The 19,139-nt window shown below is 41.9% G+C and overlaps 1 protein-coding gene across 4 annotated transcripts in view; it reads right to left on the bottom strand.

The window, feature by feature from the left end:
• Positions 1-19,139, bottom strand: part of LOC121300710 (lysine-specific demethylase 4B-like) — a 74,941-nt gene that overhangs the window by 42,037 nt on the left and 13,765 nt on the right. For all 4 annotated transcript variants that reach the window (XM_041229431.1, XM_041229428.1, XM_041229430.1 and 1 more), the window contains exons 6-7: positions 9,861-9,910; positions 4,808-4,911 (exon numbers count right to left, since the gene is read on the bottom strand). In XM_041229431.1, coding sequence (XP_041085365.1) covers positions 4,808-4,911; positions 9,861-9,910 — 154 coding nt within the window. The remainder of the gene's footprint in view (positions 1-4,807; positions 4,912-9,860; positions 9,911-19,139) is intronic.

Here is a 19,139-nt window from a genome sequence, read left to right as displayed (position 1 = left end):
AAAAAATGTAAAGTCACCACTGAAACAGGGATTTTTTTTTCAGTTTGCATTAATATTATCAATTGAGTATCCATCTAAAACTATAAAAACACTGAAAAATTGGAAGACAACAGGCAGCTTAGCTATACTTTTGATGAGTTAAATACACCAGGTGCTTTGTTGCTTTCAACCTGAGAATGCTTTTATGTCCCTTTCTCCGTACTCAAAAGTCAAGACTTTGGCAAATGGGGGCCAAATTGAACATTCAGGTCACAAGCTTCTCAATTTCATTTTATTAGAGAAAATTGAGCTGTTCAGGAGCAAGAAACACACACTAATTTTCTTTGCAAGGTGAAGTAATGGGAGGGTGAAATTGACACCATGCATTCTGTTTTTCTTTGTGGATTTGTAAAATAACAGAAAATTCGGTTACAAATGGCATTTACTAACTTGATATTCCTTTTCACCTCCTGCTACCTTATTTCCCAATCATTATAAAACTGCAATCCTTTTACAACAGGACTATCATCGCATCGTGCATGGTGTGAATACATCGTTACTAGCAGCTTTCTCATCTTGAACAGTTCGGATGTGTTGGCTCCAAGGCTGGGTGACACCTTTGGAATTGTGTGCCACCCCCCTCTGGGAACTCACGCCTATGGTCAGCAGCGGCATAGCTTGGATTCGAAACGGCGATCTCCAAGCTATAGGGCGCATCCTGCACACCGGGCGCAGTGACTTTACCAGATGCGCCCCTTGGGAGCACCATGATTTGACTGTTGACTGCTTTATTTCTCAGCCTCAGACATCTGTCGATTGTTTAAATCAATGCTGCCAAGTTTGGAGCTTCACGCAGCTCGCTGACCAGTAACACCTGCTTTCCTCCCACAGTGCTAGGCCAAAGCTATTCTTCATTTAATAGCTTTTTCGATTGCACAGATTTCATTTCAAGGCTTTCTGAAGAGTACACTTATCTTGTAAAGCTTCCCAATGAGAATTATTCTCAACGCATCGATTATTGCCTGTCTGATATTCGATTAGGAACCTGGTCGTACCTCAAACTGTTACTAATAGTGTAAAGGCCAGAGAGAACCACAGTTAAACACCTTTGACAGAACTGGGAACATCCCTGGTTGTCAAAAAACATCCACGGTGGTAAAGTCATTCAAAACAGGCGAGCAAAGATAAGCCAGACCACTCAACATAGCAAGCCTCCCTCCAACTGTCAGCCTTGTCAATAAAGCACTAGCACTGCATTAAGAATCGCCTCCCATGATGGATAGACAGTACAAACAAGTAATCATTGTTAAAGCAAAGCTACAGCCAGTAGCTGCCAGTCACTGGACTCGCAGGACAATTTACTAACTTTCCTGCCAGCCACCCAAGCGAGTAGAATGAACAAAATCAATAGCAGATTACAGAAATACACGTTTTTAATTATTAAAAGCTCCCTCTTATCGATCGCTTTCTTTATCTTTTTTTCTCTCCTTCTAAATGTAAATACAATTAGCTTGATTACATAAATTGATGTTTCAAGTTTGAGGAAAGAGATGCCAATAGGAAATTGATAGGCTGCTGGAAAAATGAAAGAAAGAAAGAAAAACTGCAGTTCACGTAAGAGCAGGTGATCGCTTAGATCAAGAGACCGTATGTACAATATTAGAGCACTTCAAGTGGCAATTTAGTTGTCATCTAAGTCTTGAAACATTTTCAAGAAACATGAGGAGACTACAGTTCTGTCAGCTACTGAACATATCAATACAAGGATATATTTAAGCAGGCTGTCCACCCAAGTCATCTTTGGCAAATGTTGCAATCTTGCATCACATTCCCAAAGTCTCTTTCCATGAAAAAGCAGAACCCAGGTTGACTGTTGGAAACAGTTTTCCCATTTCTTTAAACAATTTCTCCTTCAAAACAAGTTTCTGGAAACACGTTTGCTTGTACAATATTTATTGAGCTACTGTTTCATCTGCAAGTGCCAGAACTGTGGTTCGGTCTGGGCCAGACTTTTTTCTGCCCCAGTTAGCAGGGAACACAGACATTTCAACACAAAATTGCACGGGCTAGCAGGGTACTAGTTTCAAAGCCATGTGTACAGCACTTCCAGTATAGTGCCATTTTCACCACTACTGGCTGATGGACCCATCGTGGAAAATAAAGTCATAGCAGTTCCATCTAGAACCGCTCCAGCTCATTTGAAGGCTAGCTCATTATAAGAAGCTGAGAGTGGTGGATAGATGCATGAATCAGATTTTTATCCTGTCCTCCTAGGAATTGCAGACAGAGAAAGAAAAGAATATGATTTTTTTTTTCTTTTAGTTCACAGCACGACAACGAGAGCTGCTCGGGAAGCTTATCCATGCAGGAGGTGATCAGAAATCTGGTTTTAAAAAGAAGCCTTCACGTTTTGCTTGGTCCTCGTGATGGTTAGAGTCAACGCAATGCCAAGCATTGTTTAAATCACCCGAAACAACGTACCAATACGTTTAAAAGTTGTCCAACTTGAGCCCCTCCCTCCTCAAAGTAGTTTTTGCATTTACTTGAATGACCAATATAAAAGGTGGTATTGCAAGATTATGGATGAAGGCAAGCTTAGTTCATACCTGTTTGGTTTCTGATCTTGTCCGGTCTTGGAAGCTAAGCAAGACTGGCCCTGGTCACTACCTGCATGGCAGGCCTCAGGTGAATTGTAGTGCAGCAATGGCTGGGGATAAATAATTCTCTCACTCAAAACACCCTGGAACAGTGGGCACTCAGAGATGCAGTCATGCCTATACAATGGATGATGGATTCAGTGTGAAATGGCATCAGGACATTTAGTCCTTGTCTTCTTTGTAAAGAGGTTTAAACTGTCCTTTCTACTATACCATTTTTTCACCTTTAGGCATTGGAATGCACAGCCTGACTAAAGTTTATTATTACTTATTACCAGCTGTGATGAATTTGGCTAATCTGCATGCAGTAGCTCTTAAAATGACTGCAGAAGGACCCACAGGGCTGCCGCAGCCATCCAATCTGTAAGGTTAGTCGAATAGTAATTGGTATCTCAGTCTGTTGAAGATAGTGTACCTGTTTATGTGGAGTAGGGAAAATCTTCTAGGGAACTTTGGATTAGAACCTGTTTCTCAATTCCAATCCCTTTCTAAAAATTGATTGCTTCCTTCAAAGGAATCTGAATATTTTAGGAGACATCGTGGTTGTGATTGGTCAACTGCATTCATTTGAAGCCAATTTAATTGACTTCAATTTCAGTCATTTTTTGTTGCCACGGTGAGAAGCTCACTTTAAAACAGAAACCTCAATTGCAATTTTAATCACTGATGTGTTGGAATCAATTAAAAGGGAATTGGAATTGATAAACATGAACTGACCCTTATCCTGGCAGTAACTTTTCACGTTGGGTGCCGTACAGTAAATAACTTTTGCCTTGTGCCAGGAACAAGCTCCTCCCCCTCTTCCTCGCTCTCATCAGTAAGTTAGCAGTGCTGCAGAGACAACAACACAACACTGCAGGCATTGTAGACAGAGCTGTGATCTGTACAGTCTGTGCATCCTGAAAAGTCGTCCTTCCTTTAAGCAAATTAATAAATACATTATAACAAAGTTGCCCTCTTTTGCATCAAGTTTATTCCGTTTGCTTTGTCAATGACGGAATCTTAAACAGGCTGATATTTCAGGGTTAGCTGCTGTTTTAAAGGAACAGACTGGTTACTGCCTTTCAAGTCTGTAGGGAGTTTCACTGCTGGGACACATTCGGTCTGCTGGAGTTTCACTGCTGGGAAGCCGCTCAGAACAGCAAGAGTTTTTTTTTTTTTTTTTTTTTTTTTTTTATGTGTTTTGTTTTTTTTTCATCTCAGGTGATACAGAATTTGGTAGAAAACCTTTTTTTTTTGTATCCACCCTCTATCAGCTTTTGAAAGTAAAATCATTACGTTTGAAATCAAACCTAATTATTTTCGTGCTTTTTCTCAGTTGTGATTTTTCTGTCTCATTAATCATGTCTTGCACAGCGGCACACCCCCCCCCCCCCCCCCATCTCTCCTGTAAAGCTAGCTCCATGGAAATGCTTAGAAAAAAACTGCAAGATTTCTAACATGCTTTATAATACCACTGATCTGTCACAACAGAAACTAGATACAAAACTACATCAAAAGATTTCACCAAAGCAGTCAATGCATGCAGTTTGAACAGAAGATGCAAAGTATTCACAGTTTTGGAAGTACAGGTTTTTGTACGAGTATAGTTGAAGCAAACAGCATTTTCAGCCTTAAACCTGGCATAATGCAATTAAAAGTAACTCACAGTGGGGCACATCCACTAATTGCTCTCTGCGTGGAGTGCAGGATGCACCCTATAGCCTGGAGATCGCAGGTTCAAATCCAGCCTATGTCATTGCCGACCGTGACCGGGGGTTCCCAAGGGGGTGGCGCACAATTGGCCGAGCGCCGCCCGGGTAGGGAGGGCTTAGGGCAATCCACTGTTCACCAGCAACCCGCGGCCGACAGGACGCCTGCGGGTCTGCAGTGGAGCCATTCAGATCTGTGTTGTCCTCCGGCACTAAGGGTCTGCTGGCTTCGCTGGCAGGATTGACAGGAACACATATCGGAGGACGAGTGTTCAGCCTCCGTGTCCCCGAGGTGCCTGGGGTTTGCAGCGGTGAACCAGGATAAAAACAATAATTGGACATTCCAAACTGGGGAGAAAACTGGGGTAAAAACCGTTGGCGATGACTACATAAAAAAAAAAAAGTAACTTAAAAATAAAGATTAAGAGCATTCCCAGGAGCCCATTAAGTATTGCGTTCACTGCTGCTCGGCAGACTTACCCGATCAAAAGGAATCCCGTACTTCTTCAGTATGGAGGGTGAGATCAGCGTCATCTTGTGCCGCAAGAAGGCGTCACATCCCTGGGAACTTCCCGGGAAAAACCCTGGAATGCAAAACAGATGGCAAGGGGTTAAAGACAGAGGGACACGCCTTTAGTAACGATCTGCTGATATGCAGCTACAGAGCATGTTATAGAGCGGCGTTATGATTAAGAATTTCAATTACACACTACTGGCTTTTATATGTTAAACATTGTATTAAATCTGTTGTTTAAAAGGGATCGGTGCATTCCTGATGCAAGGAGTCGCTTAAAAACCAGTGCACTCGCGTATAGAGGGTCTTCGTGCAGCATTTATACCCAAATCCAAAACGTGCAATTGATTTTTATTACACGAGGAGTAGCTGTTATTTACTTCATGCTAACATTGGACTCGGCTTTCGCCAAGATAAAAATGAGATAGCAATGGTAGGGAACAACCAAGACGTAGCTTCTCCGTAATATACGCGACCCCAGGCGCTTTTACCAGGTAACGTGCATTTCCAATAGTCTGTGATAAGTTCAGAGAACGATCAGTGCACCTTTTGATATGCCAGAGTAGAAGCGCAGGAAGGACAGCAACATAGTAGATTAGAGCACAGATCACTATGGTAAAAGCTTGGGAATGATAACTGAGAAATGACAAGCGAAAGGACTATAGGGGTTACAGGAGCAAACAGTGCCCCCCACTCCCCCAAGTTCAAGCCTTTCATAACAAAAACAACCCTGTCAGATACTGATGTCGAATAGCAAAGACTTACAACGGTGCTCACAGCAGAGTTTCACCTGTTATAAACTGCTATAATTCACTCCGGATGGATTTCAAGGTTTAATTTAGCCCCTAAAGCCCTGACACCATCTATTATTTAGAGCTCCAGGTCTCTCCAGCCCTTTTCAAAGAGAATACCTAATGCCAACGTGTGGGGTTGGCTCTTCTTCCTGCTTGCCGATGCACATTTCCAGTGTGGAGAATCTGCAGGCTCTTTCCTTGACAAGGGAATATTAACGATGTCAACAGCGGATCTCATATACCGCGTACTGGTTTAATATGTTGGATGGTCGTCAATTAGCTGGGAGCACAGGTAGGCAAGTCATTTCACTAAATATGAAATGTGACAAATGTAAATGTTTCCCTATCTAGGGCTGGGTTTATCATGCTGAAATAGAAGCAAACACACGGACTATTTCATTATATAGTGTGGTTACCTTTAGAAAAAAGTCTCCCATACCAAAAACATAGCAAAGTGTAATAAAGCATTGAAAGCATGGTAAAGCACTGAAGTAGGGTCAAGCTTATTTATATAAGAAATAAAAAAAAAATCATGGCAAACCATAGCAAAAAAAAAGGGTCAAATAGATGGAAAATTCTTTTGAGCCCACATTCCAAGATGAATGACAAACCAATGGAAAGGGCAAGCGGGCCACTGAAGTGAAGTTTGATTATTTACAATAGCCTAGCTTGCTTCTTTATATAAAAATAGATCTCAAATTGATCTACAGGCTATACACCTAGCGAAAGGCAGCTTTCAAAAAAAGTTATCCACTGCTACACAGACTGCACGCCTCATTAAATGCCATTGTGTCCATAGGAATTAGTCACCATCAGACTTAGGGGCTAATCGTTACAGTCAAGAGCTGTGCCTGCCCTCTAACACCCTGCTTCATACAGATCAGAGAGGAGGGAATGGGTTTGGGCGGATAACAAGAGCACGCTTCAAGAAAGTTTAATGCAAAACCAGTGCATTCGCGCGCCCAGGCTTTCGTAACCAGTCTTGTAAGCGATGCTGTGAATAGAAGGTGCCACAGGGGTAATTGAAAAACTCTCCTGAAAGCTGGTTTCTTTAGCTCATCCTTTTTTTGATGGCTGGCATTTCATATTTCACAGTGCGCAGGTCGAACAGTGTATGTGTAGAATACTGCTGCATTCCTCAAAATGTTCAGTTTTAAATGCTTCCCTGCTTTCTCTTTCTCTCTCTCTCTCTCTCTCTGTCCAAGTGCTAAAAACGAAATGGAATCCGCCTGAAATCACCTGCTTTTTATATAAAAACCATTTAAAATGAGAAAAGTCATGACACTTTGGCTTACAAATGCAAATGTTTTTTGCCATCGCCTTGTCAATTGGGCAAGAACCTTTTTTTTTTTTTGCTATTGCTTTGAACGTATTGAAAACTTTTGCTCGTAGGGAATAACTTTTAAATGGTTTGGTTTTTAAAAAGGGGACCTAGGGGCAGTGTTAAATATCCTTTTGGAGAATAAGAAAAGTTTAACAGTGTTTGAAAATGAGATATCTAATATTATATTTCTGCAATACAAAAATAAAGCAGATTTGTGCAAGGTGGGGGGGTTGGTAGAAAGCTTGCACCCCTACACTGTAAAGAAAATGAACTGTCAACAAGGTTGTCTTTTCTACAATGCACAGAGGGCTGCTGCGGAAGAATGCAGTTAACAGAGACTCATTAATAATACGAAAGTGACCACTTATACATGTTGGGGAAAGAGGAAGTCTTAAAAACCTCATTAATATGCATGTAGACGTTTTGCAGAGCAAGCGCCTCTGCCAAAACAGAGCAATCAAGGGCACTGTATCCAAGAACCAGCTCGTAAAGCCACTGGAACATCAATTACCAGTGCTGCTGCCTGGGACCGCATGGGACAGCTCCACTGCAAGTAATCATTAGCACTGTAATAGTGGTATATGACGAAGTACAGCCAAGGTTAACATTAGCTGAAATTCCCCTTGGTATAACCCAGCAAGGTATATTTTGTTTTTCCAGCATCTCAGGGACCCTCACAACATTCCCCGAAGGGAGTTTTAGCTGAAGAGATGACCAGGTTTCAAGCTCAAGGAAACGTCTTACCACAATGCATGTACTTTTTTGGTTTTGAGCAAGCCTGCAAACCAGTCTGAATTTGTGAATGAGGTTGTATGAAATAAATGTACCACTACTGGTGCAGTGAGGGGGGAGCGCTACTAACTGATATGCCCTCTGAAATCATACGTTTGCAATGCAAATTGCCAAATGTTTATTTGACAGCCCACATCTTGGGTTAACAAAACAGATAATTAGTTAGGAAAATTCAGACGGTATCAAAAGGGACAGGCTTTGAAATCCTGGCAACCACCTGACAGGCTGGTGATGCAGTCAGGCAGAGGCTAAACACAGACGCGCTCTCCCATCCAGCCTCCCTCACATCCCATTATAGTGGGGTGTCATCAGTGAGGATCCTAAACTGATCGAACGAAGTGCCAGGCGGCTGACCGGTACGGGTCAGTGCACAACCACACTGGCATGCCAAGATAAATCACCTGGCACCACTTGAAAACAGCAACCTTGTGGGTGCCTGCCTCTGCATCTCTCTCTCTCTCTCTCTCTCCTCTCTCTCTCCCCCCTTGGGGGCGACTGCGCTTCATTAAAGATTAAAAGGACGACCACAAAAATGTAATAAAACCCGAGCCACATTTAAAACAGTAAACAGTCTAATTTATTATACAGCTGCGTTGCAAGGTTGCAGGAAGACAATCTTATTTGCACAGTTTCAAGAACACGTAGTGTTAAAAATAGTTTACAGACATTTCCCCCCTGCTTGCCTATTTTATAGTTTTTCACATATTTGAAATTAAGTTATTTACTTTATGTATACTGCACATGTTTATTGCACTGGTCTTGAGTTTGGTGTAACATGCAATGCATATAAAACAGTTAGTGCTGGGAAAAGAGTTTTTGGATGTGCAAATATTCATTTAAATTTATACTACATTACAGTAAAAGCTATCAAATTACCAAGTAAAGAAAAGGAGACCAAAGGAGACAAACATGGAGTTATAATAAAAAGGAGAAAGGTTTCTTCTTACAGAAAACACCAGCAGAGGCATTTAAGAACAGTAACCTGTGTGCTGCAGTCATCAGGTTGAATGACACAATGTAAAGCAATGAAGGCCACTCCCACTGCCTGCGGGACTGGAGTGACAGTCTAAGCCAAGCACTACAGGGGCACAGACAGCAGGCTCTTCATCCCACGTGGATCACCGTTCGTTTCCCGGCGTTCAGCTTCCTGGCGTTCAGCTTCCTGGATTTCCTTCGAAACCAGCGTGCTAAAGGCAATATGCATGCCTTGCAACTACGATAAAATCCTCAAGCTCGTAAGATTTGCACTGCGACGGTGCTGGCTTTGTAAGTATTCTCCGGGTTTTAGAAAGGTCGCCAAGTCAGCCCTGAGTTTCACAAAGGTTGCGCAGCACTGTTACAGATCATTAGGTCAGCAACAGTAGGATTTAATGTTTAAGTGCGTCTCCGGAGAGCTAGAAGATCTTCCTGTTCCCCGGCTTGGCTACACATCACCAGTGATGCAGATAATACCATAACGCTATGATCTGCCAATACAGCAGCTGGTGTAATAAGGTAGATCAATACCTAATAACTACTACCTACAAACAAACTACCTAATAATTCTTTTTTTTTTTTTTTTAAACACTGTATAAAATCAAGTATTGAATAACAAATAAAAATGACGGGCAACACCATTAAATAACTTTTCAATTTTTTATTTCTCTTTGTCGATACCAATCCAGTGGATGGGTGACAGCAAATCATCTTCATTTACTTGTCTGATGAGAGAACGCCAATAAAAGGGAGTCTTGTTCAGCGGTTATTGAATTTCCAAAGCAGGATTTTGTGAAAGCTGTTTTTTTTTTTTTTTTTTTTTTTTTACAGTCTGAATTCCAAGCACACGTTGGTTAACCGCTACATCAGTAAGACAGGCGTTAAAACTTAACTACTACATTATACAAATATAATGAGCATGCGCACACATACACATGCCAGCGCATACTTACACAGATTAGAGAGAAGCATAAACAATTATGTTTGATCGCCATGTTCTGCAGTCGCATAACATTTTTGTTAGTCTCTGTTCAAAGGGTACAAGCCTATATTTAGTACATATTTGCATGGTACAAATTTGCATATTGGTTCACCCACTAGATTAAGGAAATTCAACAGGAAATGAAAGATTACCTTTTGCCAAGCGCTCCAGTCTCTTGCCATGCTCTGGTGGTACTGCATACCTGAAAAAAAAAGTCAATATTTTACAGCTTCTTTTCAGAAATAATTTTTCCAGGAGTATACAACAAATATAGCCGGAGGGCATCTGAAAGGTTCAGTTTATGAATTGCCACAGTGCAACAGCCCGAACCTTCTATAGCTTAAGGACACTTTCCTGATTAAATAATAAATACATGACTATGCTAGGCAGTCTTCAAAACTATTTTTTTTAATTATCGTTATTAGAAGTGAGAAGAAACTCACTGAAATTCTCTCAATGGAGTTCAGTTAGTTAACGAATGTTGAGCTGGCAATTAGGGTAGCAGTAGGGTACAGCATGCTTGCGAGCCAGGAGGAATCGCACTAAAAGTAGAGCCAATTAAAAATAATGCATTCTGTTACAATGTTACATAAGCTTTAGAATCAGTCCAGAGTGGAAACATCAAAAAGCCTTGTTCATAGAATCAAAAACGCATCCTTCTCCGGGATAGATTTCTCGAGGGAATGAGTAAAATGTTCAGCTTTAACAAAGAGCTGGATCATTAAGCCATTTAGGTTTTTCCATTCATTGAAATCAGGAGGTGAAGATTACAGGGCAAAATCATTTACTTTCGTTGTATGAGTAAAGGTGGAGGGGTGGAATTAATAGCCATTTTAATTGTTACAATTCTGTGTGTGTGGGTGGGTGGAGTTAAAAGGGTTTTTATTAGGCTATGCTCCAGCTAATGAAAAGCCTAATAAGACACTCAACACCATGAAATGGCTCTGAAGTGGCGCAGTCTGTCAGGGTTTGCAGTGAAGTGGCTCCACGTTTGTGGAAAGGAGATAAGTTTGTGGTGCCAGGCAGGTTGGCAATGCAGAACTGTGAGCGAGACACTGTGCCAGGAGAAGGCCTCGGGCAATAGGACACCGCATCTTACAGCATCTCGTACTTTCTGCCAGTAATAAAACACTCCAGCCTTCCACGTTTCTGTCGGATTGTTCTGCTGTACAAATCTGCAAAACCAGTTTGGTCTAACCTAGCCTTGTTTCACGTCCCAGGGCTTAACGGCAAGGCGCACCCTCTCTCACTGAAGCCAGTGCCATTGTATAAGCTTTTGAGAGCACTAAAATGCACAGGCATTCAGCCACAACTGGATAGTTTTCTGAGAACTGGGGGCAACCCGCCTAGATTGTATCAACCATTTATTTTTCTGCCAAGATTTGCATTTAAAATAAATGGCCGATGCAATGCATTTGAATACCCAGGTACTGCAATAAGCTCTAAAAAACAAAACAAGTTATGAGATATGCAAGCGGGGTATAGGCTGATCGAGTCAATCCCCCAGTCTGCACAGAGCGAGGGACGGACCGAACTGCCTGCCAGGTTTCATTGCTCTGCGGTATGGGGTGCAGCCTTGTCAAACAAAGAAGAATAAAAGAGAAAACGGGATCAAATCTCAAAACAGCAGCGAGAGAATCCAACACTGAAAGGATCAGCCCCAGAACACATCAGCTCCTACATAATCACTTCCACACAAACAACTTACAAAAAACGCTTACATTTTATAGAGTAAATTATAAGGATGCTGAAAAACAACAGCCCTGCTAATGGGATTGCAGCAGCTCTTCTGTGCTTTCCCTGCAGGCAGTGAATGTGCATAGCAACCTTTCTTCAATCTCCACAAGGACCTGCCATTCAGACTCATAATGTTACAGCTCAGTTATAATAATAACTGCTCCCATACCAAAACAACCCCCCCCCCCCAAAAAAAAAACCTTAAACTTGCTGAAAATTCAAAATAAAAATCTGATTTCCACTAACCTAACCCAAATAAAATGCATGCATTACGGTTCCCTAAGAAATAGTAGAAGGAACACGAAAGGATCGAGAACGTCCCCATTGATGAAGAAAAGGCGTTCAGTTTAACTGTGATTACGCACACGCCCTTAAGAGTGTCTACAACGTAACCCCCCCCCCCCTCACCAAACCTCACTCCCATTCGTCCACTCGAGAAGCTGAACTATGAAGGAGTGAACTGCAACAGCTTTTACGTTCCAAGGCTACTTAGTCGAGACAAAAAAAACATTTCAATAGATCAGCAGCAGATGAACCTTGAAAAGGAAACTAATTAATTGAATTGGTTTCAGTCAAGATGCTCCAGGCAGTGCTGGCGAGCAGGGGTACCGAGACAGTGCTAGCAACACACACTGCTGACAAGCTCACAGAGCACTTAATACATCAGATAGCCTTGTAACCCCAGTACCGGCCACACATCTATACCCAACTCCACAAGCCATGAACATAGCAAGTAAAAACATCCACCTGGAGCTTGAATGAATCTGGACAGTCCTTGTATTAATGATTTGCCCGACTCTCTCCTTCCAAACCCCTTTTCTAGCAGCAAAACTCCAACTGCTATAGTACAGTAAATTATTTAAGTGTTTTTTTTTTTTTTTTTTTTTTTTCAGCCTTGTTATGGCATGTTTCTGCAACGGGAATCTCTAAGCATTAGCTCTCATCTTATCATCAATAGGAAACAAGGGGCTGTTTCGTTTGCAGCCTACAGTCCAAATCTGGAAACAAAGGCCGATGCGTTGATTTGGTTTGAGTATTTGTACGCAGTAGTGGTTTGACATCCATCTCTCCGATATGGAAGACCGATTTCTTCCAGCCTGAACTCGTTACTGTGGTTGACAGCATCGCAAACCAGACAAGCCCACACAGGATCATCTCGCAAATGAGATTCAGAGCGCGCGGTCATGATCCGCAAAGCGCATAACCTTGAAACTCTCACTGTAAACCAAGAATGCGAGAAAAAAAAATATCTTAACTACTTAAATAAGAGCGGCTGTGAATAAGTAGCCTTCAACCTCAGCATAGGCTAGAACGAACGCTAGATCATGATCAGGGTATTTTTCCGTGGCCGTTTAATTCCCCTTTTCAGCTTTTGAAGCTCCTGGATTTTTTGGGGGTTTTTTGTAGCGAGACATGATACAGTGTGACAAGCGTGTGTGTGTACGGACACCTGGACTGAATCACAATACACCATGGGGGTAACAAGATACAGTATCTCTGCCAAACTGAAATTGATTTCTTTACTATAAAGGAAAAATGCTAAACTAGAATGCTTACAAAACTGCATATCTGCCAGCAAACTAGAAAATCATTAGCTTTGACCTATTAGTTTATAACAGTTTATTTAAAAAAAAAAAAAAAAGCCACCAGCACATTTTTCGTGTCAACACAACAATGAAACACACCATAAAGCTTTCCTTCAGCAGACTTTCTCTGTGTAATAGTACAAGGAAATGGAACTAGCTGCTTACATTCAAATGAAGATGAAGGATCTACAGTGCTGCATTTTAAATTTCTGGGGTTTTTATGGTAATAACTGATTACTTGCCCCCAGTATAAAATGAGCAGTGTCCTTTTGCGATTAATTAGGGTTTTTTTTGTTTTTTTTTTAAATAGGAAATTGTGGAGCTAAAGATTAATTGAATCTTAAAGGACGTTTAAAATTTACTTGCAGGAAGATAATAATATTTGGTTCTTATCATTGCGTGCAAGCAGCAAAGCAAGCCAAGTGGTTACTCTGAAGAGATTCATCCAGAGGTAACTGGAATGGCCTTTTAATCCAAAGTAGTGCTCAAAATTCAGAGGTCTGCTAACGTGACCCCCTTGGAAATTTAATTTTAGCAGACTGTTTTTTCTTGTGTTGGTTCTTTCTTCTCTTCTGGTTGGTCTGGTTTAGAGTTTTTTCACATTTACGATCACAATTCCTCAATAATAAAAACAAAGCATTTTAATTTGCAGTGTATCGTAATGTGGAACAGACCATTTACTCGCATGTGCGCTACATATTCTCTGCAAACATAAGGAGCTTTGCCATTAGTTAGAATGGACAAAAACATCAGCGTTACGGATCTCATTTAAAATAATGGGTGTCTCTACTTGCTGTTGGAGTTCTCTATCTGCAATCCTTAGTCTCCATGGTTACAAAAAAAGAACTGTACTTGAACATTCTGAAATCAAAATGGGTCTCATTGCTGCACAAACACACCACCTTCCACACTGCTGCCCAGCACTAACCACTGAGCTACTCAAGCACACCACCTTCCACACTGCTGCCCAGCACTAACCACTGAGCTACTCAAACACACCACCTTCCACACTGCAGCCCAGCACTAACCACTGAGCTACTCAAGCACACCACCTTCCACACTGCAGCCCAGCACTAACCACTGAGCTACTCAAACACACAACCTTCCACACTGCAGCCCAGCACTAACCACTGAGCTACTCAAACACACCACCTTCCACACTGCAGCCCAGCACTAACCACTGAGCTACTCAAACACACCACCTTCCACACTGCAGCCCAGCACTAACCACTGAGCTACTCAAACACACCACCTTCCACACTGCAGCCCAGCACTAACCACTGAGCTACTCAAACACACCACCTTCCACACTGCAGCCCAGCACTAACCACTGAGCTACTCAAAACCACCACCTTCCACACTGCAGCCCAGCACTACTCAAACAAACTCTTCCACACTGCAGCCCAGCACTAACCACTGAGCTACTCAAACACACCACCTTCCACACTGCAGCCCAGCACTAACCACTGAGCTACTCAAACACACCACCTTCCACACTGCAGCCCAGCACTAACCACTGAGCTACTCAAACACACTGCCTTCCACACTGCAGCCCAGCACTAACCACTGAGCTACTCAAACCCACTGCCTCCCACACTGCAGCCCAGCACTCTAACCACTGAGCTACTCAAACCCACTGCCTTCCACACTGCAGCCCAGCACTAACCACTGAGTTACTCAAAACACACCACCTTCCACACTGCAGCCCAGCACTAACCACTGAGCTACTCAAACACACTGCAGCGCCACAAAGCATCTCAAGCAAGCTGCTGTATGTAATATAGACTTTAATTAGGCTTATTTACTGAGAGCACAGCTGGGCGAGATGCCCCTGGAGACAGAAAGCCCAGCTGAGTGAAAAGCAAACTTGCATGACAGGCAGAGGTAACTACACAAGCAAGAACATATTTCTCACTGCAAAACATTCTGTTATCCTTTCTCAATTTTCAGCAACATGTGACATATAGCACAGTATATGAAGAGCCATTTAACATTACATCATAACCCCCCACAGCAAGAAGTGAGAATGTAGACTTGCATTCCCTCTGTATTTAACTGCGCCAGCTCTGTCGTTATTTCCAGAATACACTGCATACATCACTTTGCCAGATTTCCAAACGCCTACAGCCACAGCACAAAACTCAGTCATTAGGAGACTGGTCAATTTTCTGCTTGTCAGGGTATACATAGGGAATGACATTTTGAAGCAGCCATCATGGCACTGCATACAACTTTTTAAAACTGAGCAAGCAGATAAATCTGTGGCAATTGTTCATTGCAAACCAACCCGTAAACAGCTTGGTGCTGCAAGCTCTCCAAGCACACGTGATTTATCACTCCCGCTGATCGTAAAGAAGAACATAGGGACCGCTCATTGGCTTTGGTTATTTAATCACTGAGTATTTACAGTATAATCGTAAATCTCAAAAAACTACTCACTTCTAAATCTTTTGTAGTCATTTTTGTATTACTTTAGTATAAATACATGTTAATTTGGATTCATGTTGTTTTTTTCTGACTATGTGAAAGAAAAGACACATTTGCCCGTTTTCCCATTGGAAACAGTGATATTTTGAAATATCACTGTCCTGGTCACAAAAGCAAAGTTTGTGGGGAATAATAGCCATTTTCTATACTTTTGAAGCATAAGCAATTAGGAAATAACACTTACTACCCAGGAACAAAAAATATATATATATTTGTTACACAGTGCTATCGCTATCAGCTGGTGAAGAAGTGCCTCCTCTCCTGTCCCCTCCTTCAGATCCAAGAAATAAGGTGCAAAACATTTTTTTGAACATTCCCTGCAGCTGCATGATTCAGGCAGACAAAGGAGTAAGAGAGGAGCAAGTTTGGAATTAAAGAAGTGTGCTGACAGCAGTGGTGGAGCCACAACTAGAGTGGTAGAGACCATTTCTTTTCCACGGCCAGCCCTCATAGAATAACACTTGGGTGATTTAACAGGCAGCAAAACAAGAGGTCTGCCTCTGGGTTCTATTAATTGACTTGGGGTGTCAAAGTGCTCCATGATCATATGACCGAGCGACGTCAAATGAGCAGTCCAAAGCGATGTGCTGGGTTTGTGTTTATTCCTGCACATGGCGCAAGGCAAACTACTTTAAAAAGTAACGCACGTTGCTGGAGCTTGAATGCTGCATCCAGGACTGTCGGTTTCACAACAATCTGATCAAATCTTCACCCGCCCCAGAACTATGTGAGCGCTCTTCACGTGTAAAACAAGACGCGTGGAGAAAGAACGAACGCAGAGAAAAATGAGAGAGGGGGTGTACAGAGCTTGAAATCCTTCCAGTGTGCAAGTTCAGGAGGTGTGACAGGAGGTTTGAATGCGAGTGACTATCTATTCTCAAGCAGATTCTACATTGAAGAGCATGTAAATAAACTTTCACAGGACTTACATGCATGCAAAGACTGTTACATTCAAGAATAACCACTTTTTTCCTCCCCAGTGAAATCTAATAATAAAAAGGGGGGGGGCTCCAGTTTTGAAAGAACCTGTTCATTTTTTTTTTTTTTTTTTTTTTTTATTTCCTCAATGCACACCGGAGAATTGCTCAACAGTCTTCGAGATTTGACAGCAGATCTTCAGAGAATGTCATTTTGATTGGAGCAGTGTTGGAGGGGAAGAAAGTTAATTTCACAGTTGCTGCACAGGGGTTAGGCAAACAGGCACCATGCAGTTTAACACACTATAATTACAGCAAAAAGGGAAAATGATGAATTTTAAAAACACAGACGTTCGCGTTAGAGTGGAAGGTTCATCCGTGTGAGTAAATTTACTTTTAACAACTGACAGGGAAAGATTAAACTCTCGGGGAACTCAGGAGTTCTTTTAAGTTTTAATCTAAAACCACTTTCCATTTGGAAGACACTTTATTCACACCGTCAAACTTTCTCAAAGAGCTAGAACCACCTAAATGACATGTACACTCTTACTTTACAGATCACTTATACAGGGCAAACATGGGGTCTGCTTTAATAATTATAATAATCCACTTTTATATAGCACCTTTCATAGTGGACCACCATCACAAAGCGCATTACAAGATACGAGACTAGGGTGTGTGAACTATGCATCAGCTGCAGAGTCACTTACAAGAACGTCTCACCCGAGAGACTGAGCTCAAGGAGGGCAAGTGACTTGCTGAGGGTCACACTGAGTCAGTGGCTGAGCTGGGTTTTGATCCGGGGACCTCCTGGTTACAAGCCCGTTTCTTTAAACACTGGACCACACAGCCTCCTACTAATGGTCTTAAATACTACTGCTACAAGCTTAGGTGCTGCTCAGCTATTTTTTGTGTTAACTAATATAATCATGATCCGAGACTTAACTGCAGCAGTCGGGCTCTCCCTACGTGTCTGCGAGTGTGTGTGTGTGTGAGAGTGTCCGAGTCAGTTTGTGTTAAACCTGCGTACAGTTCTGGAACACTGCGGGTCACTTTCACTCCGAACAGCACTGGTATCTTAAAAGAACACATTGATATCAAACTAAAACACCTCTTGTATATCTCTGTATATCACATTCTATTTTTCAGCCCCCACATCTCGGGGACTGCGGTCTCAAAAGGCTTCTCTCCGAGTTCAGCTGGTACACCAGGGCGTAACGAGTAACCTGTCCCCCTGCAACTCTCGGCTCCCAGCGGGTGGAAGAAATGGCACAGTGATAGTCTGTGTGGTATTTCTTACATCTACTTCTTTAAAAAAAAAAATTGTGATGATGTAACCAGAAAATGATATACAAGACTATTATCAAATAGGAAAAACACATTAGCTGAGATAAACTGATACTTCAGACCACTACAAAAGTTGTCTTTTAATATGCTCAAAAACTATAGCCCTAGTACCCCTGTATTTCATCATATTGGGCAATGCTTATATGAGAGCTAGAACACTCCAGTATTAAAAACTGGTGCTGTTTGAATAGACTGATTATTATTACTGGAAGAAGAGATGAATGGAAAGGATCTACAAAGAAGAGAGTCGTGCAGCTGTGTGTAACCGCAGTGCAAACTAACCCTTCAGCCCACAGCTGCCTTGAACTTGCACAGTAACAGAAAAGAAGAAAATAAAACAGGAAGAAAGCTGTTAGCAGACGAGGACTCAGGGTGTGCGAAATTGAGGAAGAGGGCAACATCTTTTAATTTGTAGTCATTTATCCTTTTTTTCCCCCTTCTCTGCAAGTGCTTTGTGATTTTTAAAGTGATTTATGGATTAGTTCCGGTTTGCCTAATGAAACAGCCACAATGATAAAACGACGGACACCAACTACGCTGTTCCTGCTAATGAGTTTGGAGATGCTAAATAGTGACGAATGAAGAGGGGCTCTGCAGAGGGGGGGGAAGAGAGCAAAAGTTAGAGCGGTGGGGGGAGGAGAAAGAGGGTTAAAATAAAAAATGCAAATAAATGCAAATAAAAAACTTTTCAGAATCTGAAAGAAACAGCTAGTTTATTTTACTAAAATTAACTCTGACAAGCTGCTAAACTGTTTTACGTTGGAATTCTCAAGAACGCATGCAGCATCAGCACTCTGCCAATTGTGCACCACCCCCTAGGAGCCCCCTGGTCACGGTCGGCAAGGACAAAGCCTGGATTCGAACCTGTGATCTTCTGGACACATCCTGCACTCCACATGGAGTGCCTTTACTGGATGCGCCACTCCCATTTAACATTATTAAAAGAGCCATTTATACTTACACAGTGCATTAAACCAGAAGCCTGCTTTAGTGTTTGTGTCATGGATGAAATCAACACGCACACATCAGCCAACTGCAATATAGGCAGCTATTTGCTGTTAGCTATACACACACTATTCTTCTATCAAATCAATTTAGCCACATTGCCACCTGCTGGCTATTCTGCCTAACTGCAGCTCTGCCATGGTGTGTATGTGCAGTCTGCAGTTCTTTTTACAAACAGCTTTCTTAATGTCAAGGCCGGTATTGATTTACTTAATGACTGCGGTATAGATGATGCATGCAGAGTCTGTACTATATACAGCAAACCAAAATAAATAAATAATAAAAAAAAACTAGAACATCTAGACCCAAAGCAAAACAAAGAGGAAGGTAAAATTAATTAATGTTTTTTAAT

Source organism: Polyodon spathula, chromosome 26 (assembly GCF_017654505.1).
Source record: "Polyodon spathula isolate WHYD16114869_AA chromosome 26, ASM1765450v1, whole genome shotgun sequence".
Lineage (NCBI taxonomy): Eukaryota > Metazoa > Chordata > Actinopteri > Acipenseriformes > Polyodontidae > Polyodon > Polyodon spathula.
Note: the sequence above shows the minus strand (reverse complement) of the source record. Positions and strands in the feature narration are given on the sequence as shown.